This window comes from Nyctibius grandis, chromosome 28 (genome assembly GCF_013368605.1).
Source record: "Nyctibius grandis isolate bNycGra1 chromosome 28, bNycGra1.pri, whole genome shotgun sequence".
Classification (NCBI taxonomy): Eukaryota; Metazoa; Chordata; class Aves; order Nyctibiiformes; family Nyctibiidae; genus Nyctibius; species Nyctibius grandis.
The window spans coordinates 1,685,707-1,703,842 of NC_090685.1; the positions used below are offsets into that span (position 1 = coordinate 1,685,707).

Consider the following 18,136-nt stretch of genomic DNA (forward strand, 5'->3'; position numbering starts at 1 on the left):
TACATACTCACCAGGTGTGACTCCTAGGTAACCAGTTTTCCTTTCCAACTTTTTCGATACAAAATTTTTGGGGTCCATTGCTCCCTGTAACAAATTCAAATGATTCAAATGAATAGGTCTAGCTACCTTTGTATTAGTAGGTGATACATTACAACTGAAGTATGAAAGGCTTAAACACAAGATTACCATCACTCGCACAGAAAAAAAAGACATCTTTCACTGTGCAACTCTGTCTAGATCAAAGCATGCACGTGGTGAAATGCATAAATTTGAAGTGATTTCAAAACTCAATGTAACATTCCCTCCATCTCTTTTTCCATCATAGCTCAAGTATATGCAGGACTCACAAAATAGCATTCAATATAAAATTCATTTAAAATGTCCATAAACACGTAACTTGGTTCTTTAAAATAATTATCTAATGCATTAGAGGGATTATTAATGCATACCCATGAGGTCAGCAAATCCTCCCACCGGTAATCTGCATGTTCCAGTAACAAACTGCAAGAGTCTCATTCTCTTCTCATTATCTATTTCTTTCACAAACTGAAAAATAATAATTGAAATAAAATGTAGGTATAGATTTGACATTCAGATTTTCACATCATCATCATCCATAGATGAACAAATTACATGACTGTTACGAATAGCTGGATTAGCAGTAACAATTTAGATTTACACACTGCAGATCTGTTCAATAATTCTGACTATTGTTTACTAAGCTGTAGCTATGCTCTGTAACTGCTGTTGGTCTGAGAATAAAAAAAAAAGTCTACAAACCTGCCAGAACCACACTATCTGTCTGCTGGTCCTGGTGTAGTGCCGGTAGATGGTATGCCTCTGCCAGTCATTCAAATCAATTTCTTGCATTCCACACAGGAGCACCTTTAGGGAAGAAAAAGGGAAATAAATGTGTGAGTACAAGCTATGACTTTCCTTCTCTGACCTCCCACACAGCAAAACAGAACAGCAACTGCACCCATTCTTAGAAGCATCTGCAATGACAGCATACTTGTTTTTAATTTTAAACTTTACCCAAAACTTCTACAACAAAGAATGATGACTGCTCCTGAAGTGTATTTGGAGAGGCCTCAAAACAGAAAGCACCTCTGAAAAACTGAATAATTGCTTGCATTTACACATTCAGGCCAGGAACAGTTTACCATTGCTCAGCCACACAATTCTCTGCTACCAACAGGATGGTTTGTTTTTATGCTTTTATCTTTTTAAACTGAACAGATGCTTCAGCAAGCATCTAGAACCTGGCCCAGTCTATATGCAATCATCCTTTGCATATCTGGTTTTATCTCCCTTTCTGTCAAGTTATTAATTCCTTGAACACAGGCAAATCAAATTGCTGAGGATTACAAAAGCAATCTGGTAAGAAATTTCTACTGGCAGAATCTTAGCCTTTAGAGATGCCTAAGTAGGGTGCAAAGAGGAAAGTGAAAGGAAACATGCTAACCAAATACTACTCTCAAGTTTCCCTCATGCCCTATAAACCAGAGTTGTCAGCCTTAGTGAGTTCTGCTCTTCATACATAATGACTGGAGTTTTAAGTATTTTATGTGTAACAACCTGGATCCAGCAATAGCCAAACAATCCTTTACCTCCAGTTCCTTAGCATCAAAATACTGCAAATACTGCTGCGGCAGAATTTCATTGAAACCTTCAAAGAAAGCCTGTGTCTGCTCCTCAACGCCTCGGGAAAGTCTCCACTCTGCTACTAACCTGTAAAAGAAGATACAGAAAGGTAATTTAAATGGCCCGTGCTAACCCAAGTCCACATCTTTGTTAGCCTATGTTGAGATGAACTGTAAGCTAAGTTAAAAAAATATGGAAAGCCTGGAAAGTTCTGGGGATAGAGCATTGTATAACGTTATTAGTAACCTTTACTCTGTGCAAACTGTTTTGTTTTTTCTTCAAGTTAAAACCCTATGTTTCTAACCACTCTGCTACGGAAAGTATTTCAGACTCAAAGAGGAGGCAGCATCTATTCACTGGTTATATTAATGACAGCACAGCAGTCCCTAGGTATTTGAAGAAAGAAAAATGCAGAGCTATATTTGTCTAATATTCTCCCCAGAAATCTCAGTCATTATCCATGAAAAGGTACAAACTAGGTCAAGTTGTACTGGTGAAGATAAGTAGGACTGCTAGCTTACCAATACACGACTATGTCCATTTGGAAAGTTCCATATTTGTTTCTGTTAATCATGAAACTTTGCTCTGTGGCAGAAACTCCACTCTCCATTAATAAGAGGGTGAAAAGCAGGCAGGAGACCCGAAGAACCTGAACCCAGGGAGAAGCAGATATTATGCTGAATTCAAGCCTAACCTGGCAGGAGAACTGGAGGCTAAAGGAGAGATGGCTAGTTTCTGATTTCAATCCTAGAAACTTTGGGGACTTAAAGCAGGACTTAGAGTAAGACAAAAGAATAGGAGTGAAACCGGAATCCGAGCTCTCCCTGGGTTCCTAGAAACTAGGAGCGAACGGTTTTCTGCAGATCCTCCCTATTTTCAACCCCAATAGCAATACTTTGCAAAACTGCAAAATGCCAGCACGTTTCCTCTGCAAATACTACCTTGTCTGTGAATCACCGAAATGTCTCCAGATTACTCATCTGATGAAAACAAAACGCACTCCCTTCTCCCTCACCCCTTCCCGTGAAAGAAGCCTTCACAGAACACATCGTAAGGAAGAGAGGAAAATTCTACTGTGATTCAGGTTATTTTGTGTCTGCAATATGTGACTTTTTTTTTGCAAGCACATCCGCCAAGCTTGTATGTTGGAGTTCACGCCTTAACGCAGAGCTTATGTACTGCTGCACATTGAGGAAGAAGGGGATATTTCAGGACAAAGCAGGTCACTGTTCACATTTTTATTCTTCAATCACTCTTAGGCTCCTTCCCACTTAACCTATTGCTTTACAACATTCTGGTACTGCGAATATAATCCTTTAATTATAACAATACAACTTATGACATCATTCACAACACTGTCCTGTTACAAATGCCAAGACCTAATTATACTGTAAGACCAGTCCAGATAAAACTAGTAGCAAACCCAAGTATCTTTTAAAAAATTAGAATCATCACAAAAGCATCAAAAAATGTTCCTAAGTTTAAAAAAAAACCCAACATAAATGGCTGGGTAGAGTACCAGCAGGCTACGAAGCAATATAATTCCAATAATGAACAGATGCAATGATTTCATGAAACACCTGCCATTCACATTTGTTGTCATGATGTTCTGCTACACTTAAATACCTGTAGGGAAAAAGTGGACCTTCTACTAACTGCAATCTTCGGGACAAGTGGATTTTAAAACCTTATTTCTATCAATATTCTTCTTTCAAATATGACAGCCAAACAATGGCCTCTTGTTGCCAACATCAGCAGTTACTCAGAGACAGAATTTCAACAATGCTTCAGATTACACAGTTTGACAATCTTTTCTTGCTAGAACTAAAGACAGACAATGGCACAGAGATAAGAGTATTTTAAAATCTTCATTTATTCTTACCTAATGTATTCTTCTTTGTTTTCTTCTGTGACCAGAATGTTGCTACCATTTGGCTTCAAATCATGGCTTTTGATTTCACCCAGAATTTCTTTATCAACTGAGAAAAACATTTCCAAGCCACATTCTTCAATATCATTCTCTCTGTAAGGAAAAAAGATAATTTTAAATAACTGTGTCAAGACCTTGTACTCAATAGAGGAGATGGGTGCGAAGAACCTTGAGAAAAAAAAAGGTTTGGAGCTAAATAACCAAGATAAGGAAAGGAAATGTTCCACAGTAATTATGGTTTTGCAAGAAGTCCTGACTCATTTTACCAACCTGCATATGTGAACTGTACTCCTGATCAGAAATTTTTGATCAGTAGTACCCTTAAATTTACCAGTCACAAAGCTGACAAACTACCTGCTCACTATGATATGCAGAACGTCTATGGAATACAGAAACTTGTCAAGTAATGACATTTTTGCATATTTCATTGCATGATTGCTTCTTCTAACAGTGCTAAAGCATAGGTGTCACTATGTCAGATAATAGCAGATATGAAGCAACCTGAACCATAACACAGAAATGTCAGTCTTGAAAACATCACTGTGGTTTATCTAGCACCGTGATGCAACAGTGCTTCAGTAAATTTGCAGATGACACCAAGCTGGGTGTGAGTGTCCATCTGCTGGAGGGTAGGAAGGCCCTACAGAGGGATCTGGACAGGTTGGATCGATGGGCAGAGACCAACGGCATGAGGTTCAACAAGAACAAGTGCCGGGTCTTACACTTCGGCCACAACAACCCCATGCAGCGCTACAGGCTGGGGGAAGAGTGGTTAGAAAGCGGCCCGGCGGAAAGAGACCTGGGGGTGCTGATCGACAGCCGGCTAAACATGAGCCAGCAGTGTGCCCAGGTGGCCAAGAAGGCCAATGGCATCCTGGCCTCTATTAGGAATAGTGTAGCCAGCCGGTCTGGGGAAGTGATTGTCCCTCTGTACTCGTCACTGGTGAGGCCGCACCTTGAATCCTGTGTCCAGTTCTGGGCCCCGCACTTCAAGAGAGATGTTGAGGTGTTGGAGCGAGTCCAGAGGAGGGCGACCAAGCTGGGGAAGGGTCTGGAGGGTCTGACCTACGAGGAACAGCTGAGGGAGCTGGGGTTGTTTAGCCTGGAGAAGAGGAGGCTCAGAGGTGACCTTAGTGCAGTCTACAACTACCTGAAGGGAGGTTGTAGCGCAGTGGGAGTCGGCCTCTTCTCCCAGGCAACTAGTGATAGGACAAGAGGACACAGCCTCAGGCTTCACCAGGGGAGGTTCAGGTTGGACATTAGGAAGCATTTCTTCTCAGCAAGGGTCATTAGCCATTGGAAGGGGCTGCCCAGGGAGATGGTGGAGTCACCATCTCTGGAGGTGTTTAAGAAAAGACTGGACATGGCACTTAGTGCCCTGGTCTAGTTGACATGGTGGTGTCAGGGCAATGGTTGGACTCGATGATCCCAGAGGTCTCTTCCAATCTGGTTGATTCTGTGATTCTGAACTTGATCTTTCCAAAATACATGCTATTGCATGAAATCTCAGCTGAGGAGGGAAGGCTTCCGATCAATGATGAAATAAAATCACCCCTTCCTTTTAAAATGACAGATACCTGCTCTAGCTCAGTCTGAGCAGAGGTTTGACTAGCTGACCTCTAGAGGTCCCCTTCCAAACTCAATGATTCTGTGAAATTTTCAAAGTCGTGGGAATGAGAAAAAAAGGCCACCTGATAGGAGAAGTGCCAAGAAACTTCAAAACTACTGAAAGCTTCCCAGAAAGTTATAAAATTGGCTTTTTTGATGAGGAACAAATGACATCCACCCTGACAGACATGACTTTTTTTCCTACAAATTTGCAGTCATTTCCTTGGAGAAGTTCATCAGCACTGCAGATAAGCAGGCTCAACTACACTAAACTTGAAGTTGGGGACTTGGTACCTAGAGGTCAATGTGCATCCCTCAGAGGTCTGAAGGTTTTTCTCCAGAATTTTCATATCCTTAAGGTGTTTTTTCAAAGGGGCAAAACCTTTCATGGACTTCAACCTACAAGATTTCTTTATTACTACAGAAATTGCTACTGATATTTGGGTCACATTTGCTCTAGAGTCAGCCCTCAGAAAAGTTCTTGTTACAGCCTTAAGCTTCTCTATTGCTTTCTTCTGTGGTAAAAAAAAAAAAAAAAAGAAAAATGATAAATAAAAAGAAAAAAGTTTTCTTTACAGTAAGTTCCAAGTTTTCTAGTTCCTTCTCCTGTCTTTGACAAAATCTTTCATTAGGGACTGCTGGTACCCAAGAATTCAGTCTTGGACATTTCACGCAACACTGCATACTTTGAATTAAAATCAGGGGAAAAAGTAGTCTGAGATGTCTATAACAAGTCCCCCGTTATTACCAGAGTCAAGCAGCCTAATACTGACATCCAGAAGCCTCTGTGCTCTCTTTTAGACCATTATAAATTACATATGCACCAGGAGAACCATACATAGAATAAATGTAACACTGGAGCAGCACTGAAAGACCTTGCAATTATTGGGTGTTATAAAGAAAATCCATTGCTTTGAAATGTGAGAAGTGGCCAGCTTATGTGCACTACACACACAAATGCAAAGATGCAACTGGGCCTTCAGATAATGGCTTAAAATAACACGCTTTTACTCTACTTTCCACAAATATTAACGGATTGATATTGTTCATAAGGTAAACATCGTTATATGTGCAACTCATTACAATTTAGTCAGAAGATCATTCAGCAATAATAGCTTCCCCCACGATTTAATGCAAATTTCTGCCCTATAACTTGCCTTTTTCTGTATCATATTTGCTTGGTCTCTAAAACTCAGTAAGTCACAAGATGACAAAGTGCCCTTTTAAAAAAATATACGTACATTTTCTGACTACAAAACAGGTAACAGGATTCCTTAATTACAGAAATCAGGACTTACAGCTTTGAGACCTTTGCTTCCCTTTCAGGTCTCAGTTTTATGGCATCTTTACTCAAACAGCAATTATTTTAAGTATGTCTAATGGAATTTTAACTCGCTACACCTTTTAGCAGCACATACATCGAGTACAGAACACACCACTCTTCGAAAACCGAATCAAAATTCCTATATCAATTTGTAAACATCTCTTAAATCTGCCTTCCCCCGGCTCCTGGTTATTCAAGATAATTCTTCCAAGATTCACCACTACAGGGGATGACAATCTTGTCTTTTATATCTATTTTTGCATTTTAAAAACCAATCTATCCCCACACCTGTTATGAATTTCTCAAAGCATTTTTAAAACTATTCTGGTTTTGTATGATTCTTAAGTAAAATGTTTTATCTCTTATTTAGGACATAAAAAATACTTTTTCTGCTAAATTCTTTTTACTATAGCAGAAGCAAAAAAATCTGTAACTGAATTTGTCTTTTTGTCTTTCCCTGCTAATTTTTCTTTCTTTTTTTTTTTTTTTTTTTTTAAACTGTTGGGAAAGGAGAATTGGCTTTGTTACTGAAACAAATGGTGCACACATCAACCATGGACTACAACATCCTGGAGTCCTGCTATTATAAAGTAAGCACAGAATTACAATGCTTTAGATCCAAGGGGTTTTTAAAATTATTTCTTAAAATATTATTAACACATAATTCCAGAATAATTATGGTCTATCAACTCCACATCCTTTTTACTTGCTGCTCTCTGGAGAGGAATCTGCAAAGGAGTGGAGAAGGAGGACTCAAGAAGAGTATGGATGTAGAATAGACAGGTGACAGGCTATAGAAGGCTATACATAGGACTGGTCTTGAATCATTCAGCTTAGAGCAAAAAAACAAGGACAGCTAGAAAAATGCATGAGCATTAACTTCTTTAAAGCATTAAAACTTCAATATTAACCTTTAAGTCAAAATTCTTCTGCTAGTCATACCTGAAATATGTGGTAATAAATAATAAGCTACATTTGTTAGCGTTACATTATTGTAAGCACTAAACTTTTTATGTTTTCTAACTAAACCAGGTATTAGTGAGAGAAACACTGAGTGGATTTTTGCCGATTTCTTTTAATCAGTTATCTGAAAAGTTATCAGTGGAATTACTCAAGCCATTTTATTTGTAACAGTGCTCAAGACTGCCATATCTGTATAATGTCTAGTTACATTAATTTAAGAACAGCAAAAAAGGAATGCAAGATGCTGTGCAGAATATTCAATGAACCACAAAGGCTTTTGCATTATGAAATTATTATTTGTGGACCTAAAATTACAGTAAAAATTCCAGTGCTGCTGTGCAATTGATATATTATACTTTGCAGTGGGGTTTTTAGTAATAAATTTACACCTACTTCCTGGCATAACTGAAAATCAAAAACATTCTACTGCTATTTCAAGAACAAAATAAAGTCAAACTCACTTTACCCAGATGAGAGAGTTGTAAAACTCTGGGTCAACAGATTCTAAATCCTTCAGTCCTACTGGCTTGTTTAGGATACGTTTATAGAACGGCAGAGAGAAACCAGTGTCAATGAATTTCCCATGGAACAAAGCCTGAAGAACATGAAAACAGACAAAATAATGCAAAGGATGATTGAATAACTGAATATGACAACAGTCCATACTCTACCAATGAAATCTGACAGCCAAAGAAGTAAAACCACCTAGAATATCATGACTGCTAATTCACTGAATTAACTTATACCAACTGTAGTTATATCCAAACACCTGACAGTAGTTTCAACTCAAAAATGAATTAATTATCCACCTGATAGTACAGTATTTATTTATAGGAAAATTACATGAGAACACCTCTTTCTACTTTTGAACTTACCATGGCAATGAATCTTCCAATAAATCGGAAATATTTCAGATGGTCTGGATTAATATAAGAGGCTGGGTTTATCTGTAAGCAGTAGTTATCCTTCCCTGCATATTCAAACAGGCAATACATTGGGTTCAAAACTTCATGTGACAATAGAAAGAACCATTCCCTGAAATCACACAAACAATAAAAACACATTTCAAAATAAATTAAGTTAGAAATTACTTTAGCTGACTCATGTTGACTTAGGAACTTGTTGGCACATAGGTAGTCAATCTGGCATCTTTACCAGAAAGTATGCTAGACCAAACTGAAAATAAATGGAAACTAACACAAATCACAAATTAATACACAAAGTTACAATGATATACAACTGTCAGTGGCTTGGATAAAAAATACCCATATCTAAATGAGCAGATTAATAGTCTACTACTGATTTAAACTTTGGCGTTTTAGGGAATGCCAATTAATATATGCACTTCTTGTGACATTCTAGTAAGACTTTTCACTTGAAAGTAGATTTCTATTCACTTTTTCAATAAACCTGTACTTTGATATTAACGGTTGTGCCCAAGACTTACTGTAGTTCAGCAAACTGGGCATCTCTTTAATCACAGACGATTAAAGTAATTCCTAATGCGAATTGAAAATAAGTTTATATAGTTTTAAGACATGCATACATCTTAAGGAACTGTCTTTCTCAGATATTCTGAGGAAAGATAAGGAATAAACTTCCCTAAACTTCCCTAAAGCACTGCAGTTTAAGTATTGACTTTGGGGAAGTCGTCACACCAACAATTTGCAGAAAAAGATATTATTTGCTATTTCGGTTTAATTTACCTTGCAACACCTCCATAATCTAAGCCTTCTTCACCAGGGAAAATAACCCATAAACGTCTCCGTAGATCCTGAGGGCTGAAGCTCATTATCTTAGTAAAAGAAAAACAATCAGTTCTTTTTAAGAGAACAGCTATAAGCACTGGCTAGACTTATTACTAGTTGATATCAAGCAATACAGCATTTCATAATTCAGACCATAAAATGAACTACGAGTACATGAAGTACCTGCTCGTGGAATGTTCATGGAATTTGAAGCATCAGTGCAAACCTATTTCCATAGATTAAGAAGTAAAAGATGTAAAAGAAATAATAATTCTGAAATTAAAGACTCGGGATGCTTAGGCCAGCAGCCTGTCTATAAATATATGACAGAAATTCAGCCAATAACAGGCCCAAAGTAAATTTGGTATTTGTTGAATACCATACTGAATGGTATCCCAGTTCCATGTAATGAAGAGACATGACCAAGGACTCAAGTAAGTTAGAAACAAAACAGTAACAAACATACATTATGTATTTTTTCATTTTACAGCTTTATCTCCTAAGGAGGATAATAAAAATCTAGCTGATTTGTTTGTTTTTTAAAAGTCAGGAAGAATCACAGATGCTAAGGAACTTTACTAATGTTGGTTTTAATATAATTATCAAATTTGTAATTATGCTGATTTGGTCAGTTGTCAGAGGCTTACATAAAGAAATTTCACATAACACATATGTGTGTTCAAGAAACTTAAGTTTTTGTTTGCAATGAGAGGCACAGAATTTGGGTCAAGAGTTGCATTTTAAAATCTCTCCTAGATGTCTGTAGTAACCATCACAAAAAATTTTATAACGCCAACAGAGACACCTGCAACTGATGAATGACTAACAAGTATAAAAAATTAACCCAAGTCTCTGTGATTATGTCATCTAAATTATTGATAAAGCACCCCGTTTCCCTAAGGAAACGTAGGTTTACTGATGTTTACATCATGACGTGATCTATCTCTCGATTCTTTCCAGGACAGTATAATTTTATTACCTCTACAGTTCCCGTAAAAGGACCAACTGCAATTTCAGAAATAAGGCTGGAACTCGCTTCCAGTTACAGGATTTATTTTGTCTCCTTCTAAAACCTTTTATTCGAAGACACCACTGTTCCAAAAGAAAACGCTACCCAACTGCACTATTTGTTGCTTCTGCTAAACCAGTTTACAGTAATTTGAACAAGAAAGCATTAATTCTTATTTAAGAATATATTTGTCTCAAAACATACTATTCTATTTGTTCAAATTTCGTGGCTTGAAACATCTGTGGTAATTCCTACAAGAAAGGAAGCCTGAAGACATGTAGAAAGATTCAGATAGAGACAGAGGAAGCTGAAAGTTCCTGTCTTCTTAGATAAGGTCGGCATTTTCATAAATTAATTTTAAGTCAGAAAAATACAGAAGTGGGCAAGAGGAGTATCTGCCAAGAAGAAATGTTCCATGCACTTCCAAGCCTGTTTCTATGTATCTTATTAGACTGATAAAGAGCTGCTTTTGCCTTCAATTTAACAAGCAATGGGAGTGATTTATTAAAATTTGCATTAAAAAAGCAAAAGTAAAATTCAAAAGCACTTGAAAATATTGTACAGGAACAAATTTTAACCATGGTTTAGGTCTGTAGATACTAAGAAGAATTTTGCTACTAATAATCTAAATAGAATTAATAATTTTTGTTTTCTTTTAACCATTTCATTACTCATTTAAAGACCCACAACACCCAAACTAAGATCAACTTAATATGTTTTGATACATAGCCCGTGCTTATATAACAAACTGTTCAAAAAATGTGCCAACAAACATAAGCACAACATGAAAACTTCCTGAAAATGGGGAGCTGCTCTGCTACAGCACTCCCCTCAAAATTAATTCAGATTTTAAAGAATTCTGAGGAAAAATAAAAACTAATTAAAAAAATCACCTTCTCTGGCAGATGAATCAGTCTTTAGAGCCAGAACTTCATATTTTAGCATGATCTTTTAATATGTAAGTATGAATGTATCCCATTAAACTAGTATTTTTTTGTTAGTCTCACTTAAAATAACATTAGCAAGATGTCAAAGGATCAAGAATGACATGTGACAATAGATTTAATCAACTCAACTTCTCATGCCCACTACTAACGTGTTTTAATACAATACCTGTTGAAATGAGTCCTCGAATAATGTTTTTCTGCTCACTGTAATCTTTATGTGTTGTGGCATTGCCAGTTGCTGAAATGAAATTTTTTAGAGGTGAAGTGTACAATCACTTAAAGTTTCTCATACTGAGTTTGGACTGTTATTTGTTGTGTATATTGTTTTAAGAGGTACAGTTGAATTTCACTAATCCATATAAAACAAACTCAGGAATTAAAATATTTGAATTGTAATTTACTCCAAGAACAAATTGCTTCCAATACTGAGGTATACATGTCTCCAGATCCTGCTTAGAACAGGTTCAAATACTGCACTCTCACAAGACATTGGAAAACATGAAGATCAATAACGTATTCTACATCAGCAAGGCTTTCTGCTCCAGAATTTAATAAAAAATTAGAAAATGTAACTTATTCTGCACAAAATTCAAAGTGAAAAATTAGGCTAGTCTCTCTGCTGTTTTTCAAAGGATAATTCATTGACTCTTGAAAACTGGAACATTTAAACCAAAGACTTTTTCCTAAACACCAAATTACTTAATCTTTTGATATACATTGGGTTTAGAGGACCAAGGCTGACACGCTGGAATTTGGTATCGTGTTAGAACACGCTAACGTGCAACACAGTATATTCCTCAGTGTTTAAACACGCATGTTCTGTGTCAAATGCCCTGCGTTTTCTTCCAGCAGTATGTATTTGTGAAAAAAGTAGATCTTGTATTAACTATAAAAATATTGTGCCTCCATATATTCCTTTATTAACAGCAGAAAGAAAACACGATTCTGAAACCCACTACTTAAAAAAAAAAAAGTAGCTAAATTGATGTTTTCCTTTACTCTAAAAAGTTTTAAAGCCATAGCTCACCTAGCTTTAAAGCTTACACGAATTTATACAAGTCCTGTATTTACTCCCTCCTAATTTAGCTCACCTTTAACCTTAAAGTAGTTTGACTACCTTTACTTGCAAGGCATTGAAGAGTTCATTTAAAGTATGTCAGCAAAAAACCAAAAATGCAAATAAATATTCCCAAGAAATGAACTCGTACCTGACACCAGAATCTGAAATAATGGACCTTTGCCTTGAAATCACGCACATAAGCTATCTGGGGTCCATTGTCTCTGGAACCAAAAGGAGAAAAAAAAATTAATTTCAAAATTGTTTTTGTAATTTAAGTAAAAGCCTGCAAACGTGTTAGTTGTATGGTTTATTTGGCTATCTAGTTGGAAGATTCTTATTCACATTTTCTTGTTTTTAAACTAAAAAAAAAAATCTTCCTTTGTGAATTGTGGAATGCATACACGGTACGTTTAAACAGGATGTGATTATTATTATTAACTGTAAAATAATCTGATTATTATTATTACTATATAATATTCTGATTATTATTAACTGTAAAAAAGATTCTAACAATTAGGATGGGATGACATTCCGTTAATTTAAGTTGGGAGTTAAATTCTGGTTTTAACTCCATTCTGGTTCCTAAAAATCAAAGAAAGTGTTAAGTGTACTTTTAAAAAGAAAGACTAGTAACTTGAAGGAAGGGAACCAGTCACCAACAGTACTCATGAAGCTCCTCCATTACCCTCAAATCTTATATACTACTGGGCAAGAAGGATTCTGAAGTGCTCAAAACACTGCCTCCTTCAGGGACAGGTATCAGCAGATGAAAAAACCCAGAAATGAAGCAGCATTACTAGATGTAAAACATTCTGCATTAAAAAAAAAAATATACAAAGGGGAAAAAAAACTTTCAAAAATTATGCTAAACTTCACTTTTGAAAACTTAGTATAATGTTAAGAACACTTACAGAGCAGACTTGCCCGTGCGGGGATCTATATATGTAGTGGTTCTTCTGTTGTGATCCACAAAATACGGAATACCGTCCACAGTAAATCGCATTTCCCAGCCCTCTGGTAAGGGTTTCTCATTTAATTGACTATGGATACAAGAAAATATATGGTAATGATCAACTTAATACATTAAGTCAATTGAACAACACCTGAGACAATAAAAACTTTGGCAGATCTAGAAAAACTACGGATTGAGACACTTTCCATTCAATATTTATTCTGCCTTTTTTTTTTCCTCTTAAATTTTCATGTCAGCTGTCAATTAGACCAAAATGACTGTTTAAATAAACATTAGCTCATTCGGTTGCACTGCTTGGAATAACAGCAAATAGAAACTTAAGGGAAAAATGGAAGCAAAGTTTATCAATATTTCCTCTACTTAAATAACAGAATTTTATCTTATATTAGGTTTTTACTCAAAAACTGACATAATTTTAATAAGTAGCTTTTGGTACCTCATGTATAATCACAGTAGCCAAAAACTTAAGAGTTTCAGAATGACAAAAATAAAAGAAAATGCAAATACTGATCTTGTACAATTTTTCTACAACTTCCAACTCAATTTTGGTATGAACAAAAATGGATCTCAATATATTTGGAAGCCCTGAGTAGTAAGACTCCAAAGTGCTCTCAGAGTGACTTCCCTCCGTAGAACTACATTGTAGGACCATACTTCTGTGAGGCCAGCCCATTTGCTTGTTGGGTTGTATTAAGAGTAAGTGTTCTCCACAGTGTCAGCTGCTGCAGACATGACTGGGATGGAAAAGTTGTCATCTGTGGCTACAGCTATTGCCCTTCCACACCTGCTAGGCTATTCCACTCCCCCCACTCTGCAGAGGACAGATGAAGTTGATTCACCAAATGCAAATTTTCAGCTCACAGGAGGAGTTGGGATTGAACACCCTTCACCCTCAATCTCCTGCCTACATTCCCTACCTCAGAGTCAGACTGACCAGAGCCTGAAATAAACAGTACTCCATTACTTTTAGTAGTGGCTCAAGTTCTCTTTCAGTCTCTTTTTCTCCCTTCCCCTCTTTTTAAAAGGCATGAAGAGGGCTGCTGCAGTTTTTCAAGTTTGTCTTCTTTCTGTCTCTTCGCTATTGACTGTCTAGGAAATCAAATTCTTATTCAGGATCCTCTGTACTATCCCATCACCATATGAAAGAAATCCTTCCCTCCCTCAATGATACAGATGGTTAGACATGCGTGTCTTATTCATAAATAAAGAGTAGGAGCTATTCTGGGGAATGAACTTATTGCTAGTGACCAAGACTCCCCTGGTAATTGTACTACTACTAAGTAATATTTGGACAGTTTCCATTTTGGCTAGTACCTTTTAATATTTTAATGGGCTGTCTGAAGTTTGTGTAGGACAGTCCATGTTTCAGCTGTGGGCAGCATTTCCTAGCTCTCAGTCTCACTACTTTGTGACATTTTCATTTCAGACTTAGATGAAGCTGCAACTGATTTCTTACCCCTGACTCCTGGGATCTTCCCACTGAGTGATTCGTGTGTTGTGGTTGACAAAATACACTCTGCCATTGCTGTCAGTTCTCTTCTCTGGAAAGATGCAAAAGGAAAAAAAATTCAGTACCTGCTTAATGTATGGCTGAGACTACATCAAATAAAATAAATAAAGAAAATCAATCAGCAGACCCTGCCATAGCCTCTATTGTCCTCAGGTTGCTCTGTACCTCCTTTGACTCAACAGCTTTGATGTTATTCCTTAATAGGCTACTCACAAACAGGAACTTGTATTATATTGTATATATTACTATTAATATATTATTATTATTATATTATTATTATTATTATATATTATTATTATTATATTGTATATATTACTGAGTCTTAACAGTCATATGAAACTGCACCATCACCTGTCCTCAGTGAAAAGCTCCACTTAATGGTGTTGATAGGTAAGTTCTTTATATCTCGGTTCTTACCCTGAAAAGTTCAGCTATGTCTGCCTGCACTGCTTATACCAACAATCCTGACCACAAGAGAGATTCCGGGCATCATAACAATATAAAGAATTGTGTGAAGGAAGTCGTTTGTCACAGAAGATTTACCTTCAACTAGATCCACTGGCCTACTGTTTGCATTTAAAAAGGTTTTTCAGTATTTTTGCAAGTTTAAAATTTATATGGATTAAAATATCGATGAAGCTTAAATTTCTGTCTTAAGATCCTTTACTATGCTGTTTATTTTTCAATTGTAGGAAAAAATTAATTAGAAGAAAGAAACAATGTAAGCTGTGTTCTCCACAGGAAATTCCATCTGCTTTGATGATTGTGACAGACCTTACAAGGAATATAGGCAGTAAACACAAAATAGGTAACAGATGTATACACAAGCACCAAGAAAGTACAAGGGCTTCATATTCAAATTATGAGCAGGGAATAAAAAATGATCAATGCAGTTTCCAAGAAAACACATTTATATTTTCTCTCAGATAGTTTAGTGTATGCCCATGATTGAACAAAGCTTATGATAAATGCCCCGGCTTGGTCTCCTGTACCATTCTACAGCTCTTTATGCAATTTTTATTTAGCATTGCAAGATAAATACAGAATATAGAATACAAAATATAAAACCAAAATCTGACTACCACAGGTAGAAAGCTTCAGTTTACAAGAGAAGTCTGGAAGCAGACATTTGTGTATGAGAGTTCCACTGATAGCAGAATTCAACATGATGTGGAAATTCAGAGTTTTGTTGTTTCCTGTGCAATGCCAGCTTAAAGAACTTTCTTTGAAATGTTATACATGTAATGCAACAAAGCACAAGTACGGGGAACAGCAATCTCATGGCATGAAATTGCATCAATACCAGAACTAAAAATCCAAAAAGTTACATTTGAAAAACAGCCGAGCCAAAAACGCAGGTCTCACTGCCAAGTAATTACTTGCTTTAAAATTACACAATTCTGAGAACTTTGCCTATGTATCATGAAACTCGGAATTCTTTTATCTGCTTGACAGTCACACCAGAAATTAGTTTTACACTTATATTTTTGTACATCCCCCCAATTATATTAATTGTAAATTGTTAACCCTGTAAAGTACAAAAACAAATCTATTCCAGGGAGAGGGGCAAGTCAAGAAGTGGTTAGTTGTCATTATAAAAAACATTTTCAGACCAACAAAAGTCTCCAAGAATTGGCTTGCAGAGGGAATCCGGCAGTCTGGTTTAGAAGGGATTTGGAATCTGATTTGGCAGGAAAGGGATTGGGGCAGGGGGAATCCTGCCTGCTGGAAGTGTCAAAAAAAGGATGACAGTGTGAAAGAAGCTATTATGATAGTCACAGGGAGTAAACCAGAATACTTTACAGTTTCTAATCTACTTTGAAACTGCACATCCTCATCAGGACTCTATTTTAACAGCACATTTGACTAGATTTAATTTTAAAAGATTTTTAATCCAGATTTTCATTTTAAGAAACTAGCCTAGAATAGCTGACAAAATAATTTGGCAGAAGTATGCTTTAATGTTTAATTACATTGCATTGCAAAACACTTTCAAGTCTGTCTTACCCCATCCATGTGGCAGAGGGCCAAGAGGATCAAACTCTTTGAACTCTTTGTTCTGTGTGGATGAAAAGTCCTGGTTCTGCAAGTCACACAAACAAATGGTGCATTAATGACTAGTCATTTGCTTTCCAGATGTTCTACCAGAGCCATCATGAATTATTGAAGTAAATGCATTTTTGTTAATGTTACATATAACCAAAGATGCCAACAATTTATTTTTCTCCACAGAGAAGGCCTATTTTACAGACCTTGGCATGCTTAATTAACTACAGTGCCAAGAAAATAATTATTCTTTGTTTAGTGCCCCTGCCTACGCAGAAGGGAAATTAGTACAGTAGCACCCAAAACAATCAGAAAGCAAACCACTTCATTCCTGCATTCAGTACAGCTCTCCCTTCCAACATCTATGAGGTCCATTTTTGTTCTCTACACATACAGCAAATTTAGAAGCTACACCATTCTTGATAAACTAGTGGCATGAGTTGGAGTTATCTAAAGTCTACTATTCATCAGAGGTAAACAATGGATTTAAAACTCTGGAAGGACTACTTTCAATTTCCCTGCTTTCATAACATTCATTGTGCATATTTCATTTTACCCAATGCAGAAATGTATGTCCTGTGAGCTCACTTACCTTGCAGGTCTTTGGCCAAGCCAATACAAGACACAATACAAATGAATCAGCTTACTACTAAGCTGTAATTTGTTTTGAACCAATGGCTGTTATCAGTATCGTACACACATTTTATCAAAGAACACCACCTATATTCAGCTGACAAATAAAAACCATTACACAGCACGTGCTGCCTGCAGTCATTTCAAGGATATGCACTAAGGTTACACCTCCTGCCATGCCACACACACACAGATACTATATTATCATAAAGAATAACCCATAACAAAGTCTGGTATCTTTATGGGGAAAAGTCACCCACAAGCATGCCCAACCCCTAAATACATATCTACTTTCAATATGCAGAACCGAGACTAATGGGTTGAAATTAACCTTTACAGTCATCACTGTATTCCTTACCCCATATATAAATCTCTGATTAAATTGCTGCATAGCTCCTTGGAGCTGACTGCGCTGAAGCTGCCACTGCTCGTAATTTCGGACAGACTCTAATGTTGGTCTCTGCCACGTTGTTGTTCTAGTGAAGTGGTCAACATAATAAATTCTCCCCATGTTGTCAACTCGTCGCTCCCAGCTTTTAAAAAAAAAATACAAGCAACAGTTCTCAATAGCTGACAATTTTAAGGGCACAGAAGCACTTCTAGGCAAACAGGCAGTATGCTGGAAGTGAATATAAAGCATGACCTTTTTTTCAGCAGACTTTTTTTTCTCCTTTTACCCTCCACTAAAACGATGTAAGAGCTGAAATTATTTGAGAAGAATCACTTTTACTTTGTTGCACA

At 36.7% G+C, this 18,136-nt stretch overlaps 1 protein-coding gene across 2 annotated transcripts in view; it reads right to left on the bottom strand.

The window, feature by feature from the left end:
* Positions 1-18,136, bottom strand: part of ITCH (itchy E3 ubiquitin protein ligase) — a 63,418-nt gene that overhangs the window by 4,123 nt on the left and 41,159 nt on the right. For both annotated transcript variants that reach the window (XM_068419624.1, XM_068419625.1), the window contains 14 exons: positions 17,754-17,928; positions 16,724-16,799; positions 14,663-14,747; positions 13,145-13,273; positions 12,382-12,454; positions 11,340-11,411; positions 9,176-9,264; positions 8,345-8,504; positions 7,931-8,064; positions 3,527-3,667; positions 1,611-1,731; positions 781-885; positions 450-546; positions 12-84 (listed from right to left, as the gene is read on the bottom strand). In XM_068419624.1, coding sequence (XP_068275725.1) covers positions 12-84; positions 450-546; positions 781-885; positions 1,611-1,731; positions 3,527-3,667; positions 7,931-8,064; positions 8,345-8,504; positions 9,176-9,264; positions 11,340-11,411; positions 12,382-12,454; positions 13,145-13,273; positions 14,663-14,747; positions 16,724-16,799; positions 17,754-17,928 — 1,530 coding nt within the window. The remainder of the gene's footprint in view (positions 1-11; positions 85-449; positions 547-780; positions 886-1,610; positions 1,732-3,526; positions 3,668-7,930; positions 8,065-8,344; positions 8,505-9,175; positions 9,265-11,339; positions 11,412-12,381; positions 12,455-13,144; positions 13,274-14,662; positions 14,748-16,723; positions 16,800-17,753; positions 17,929-18,136) is intronic.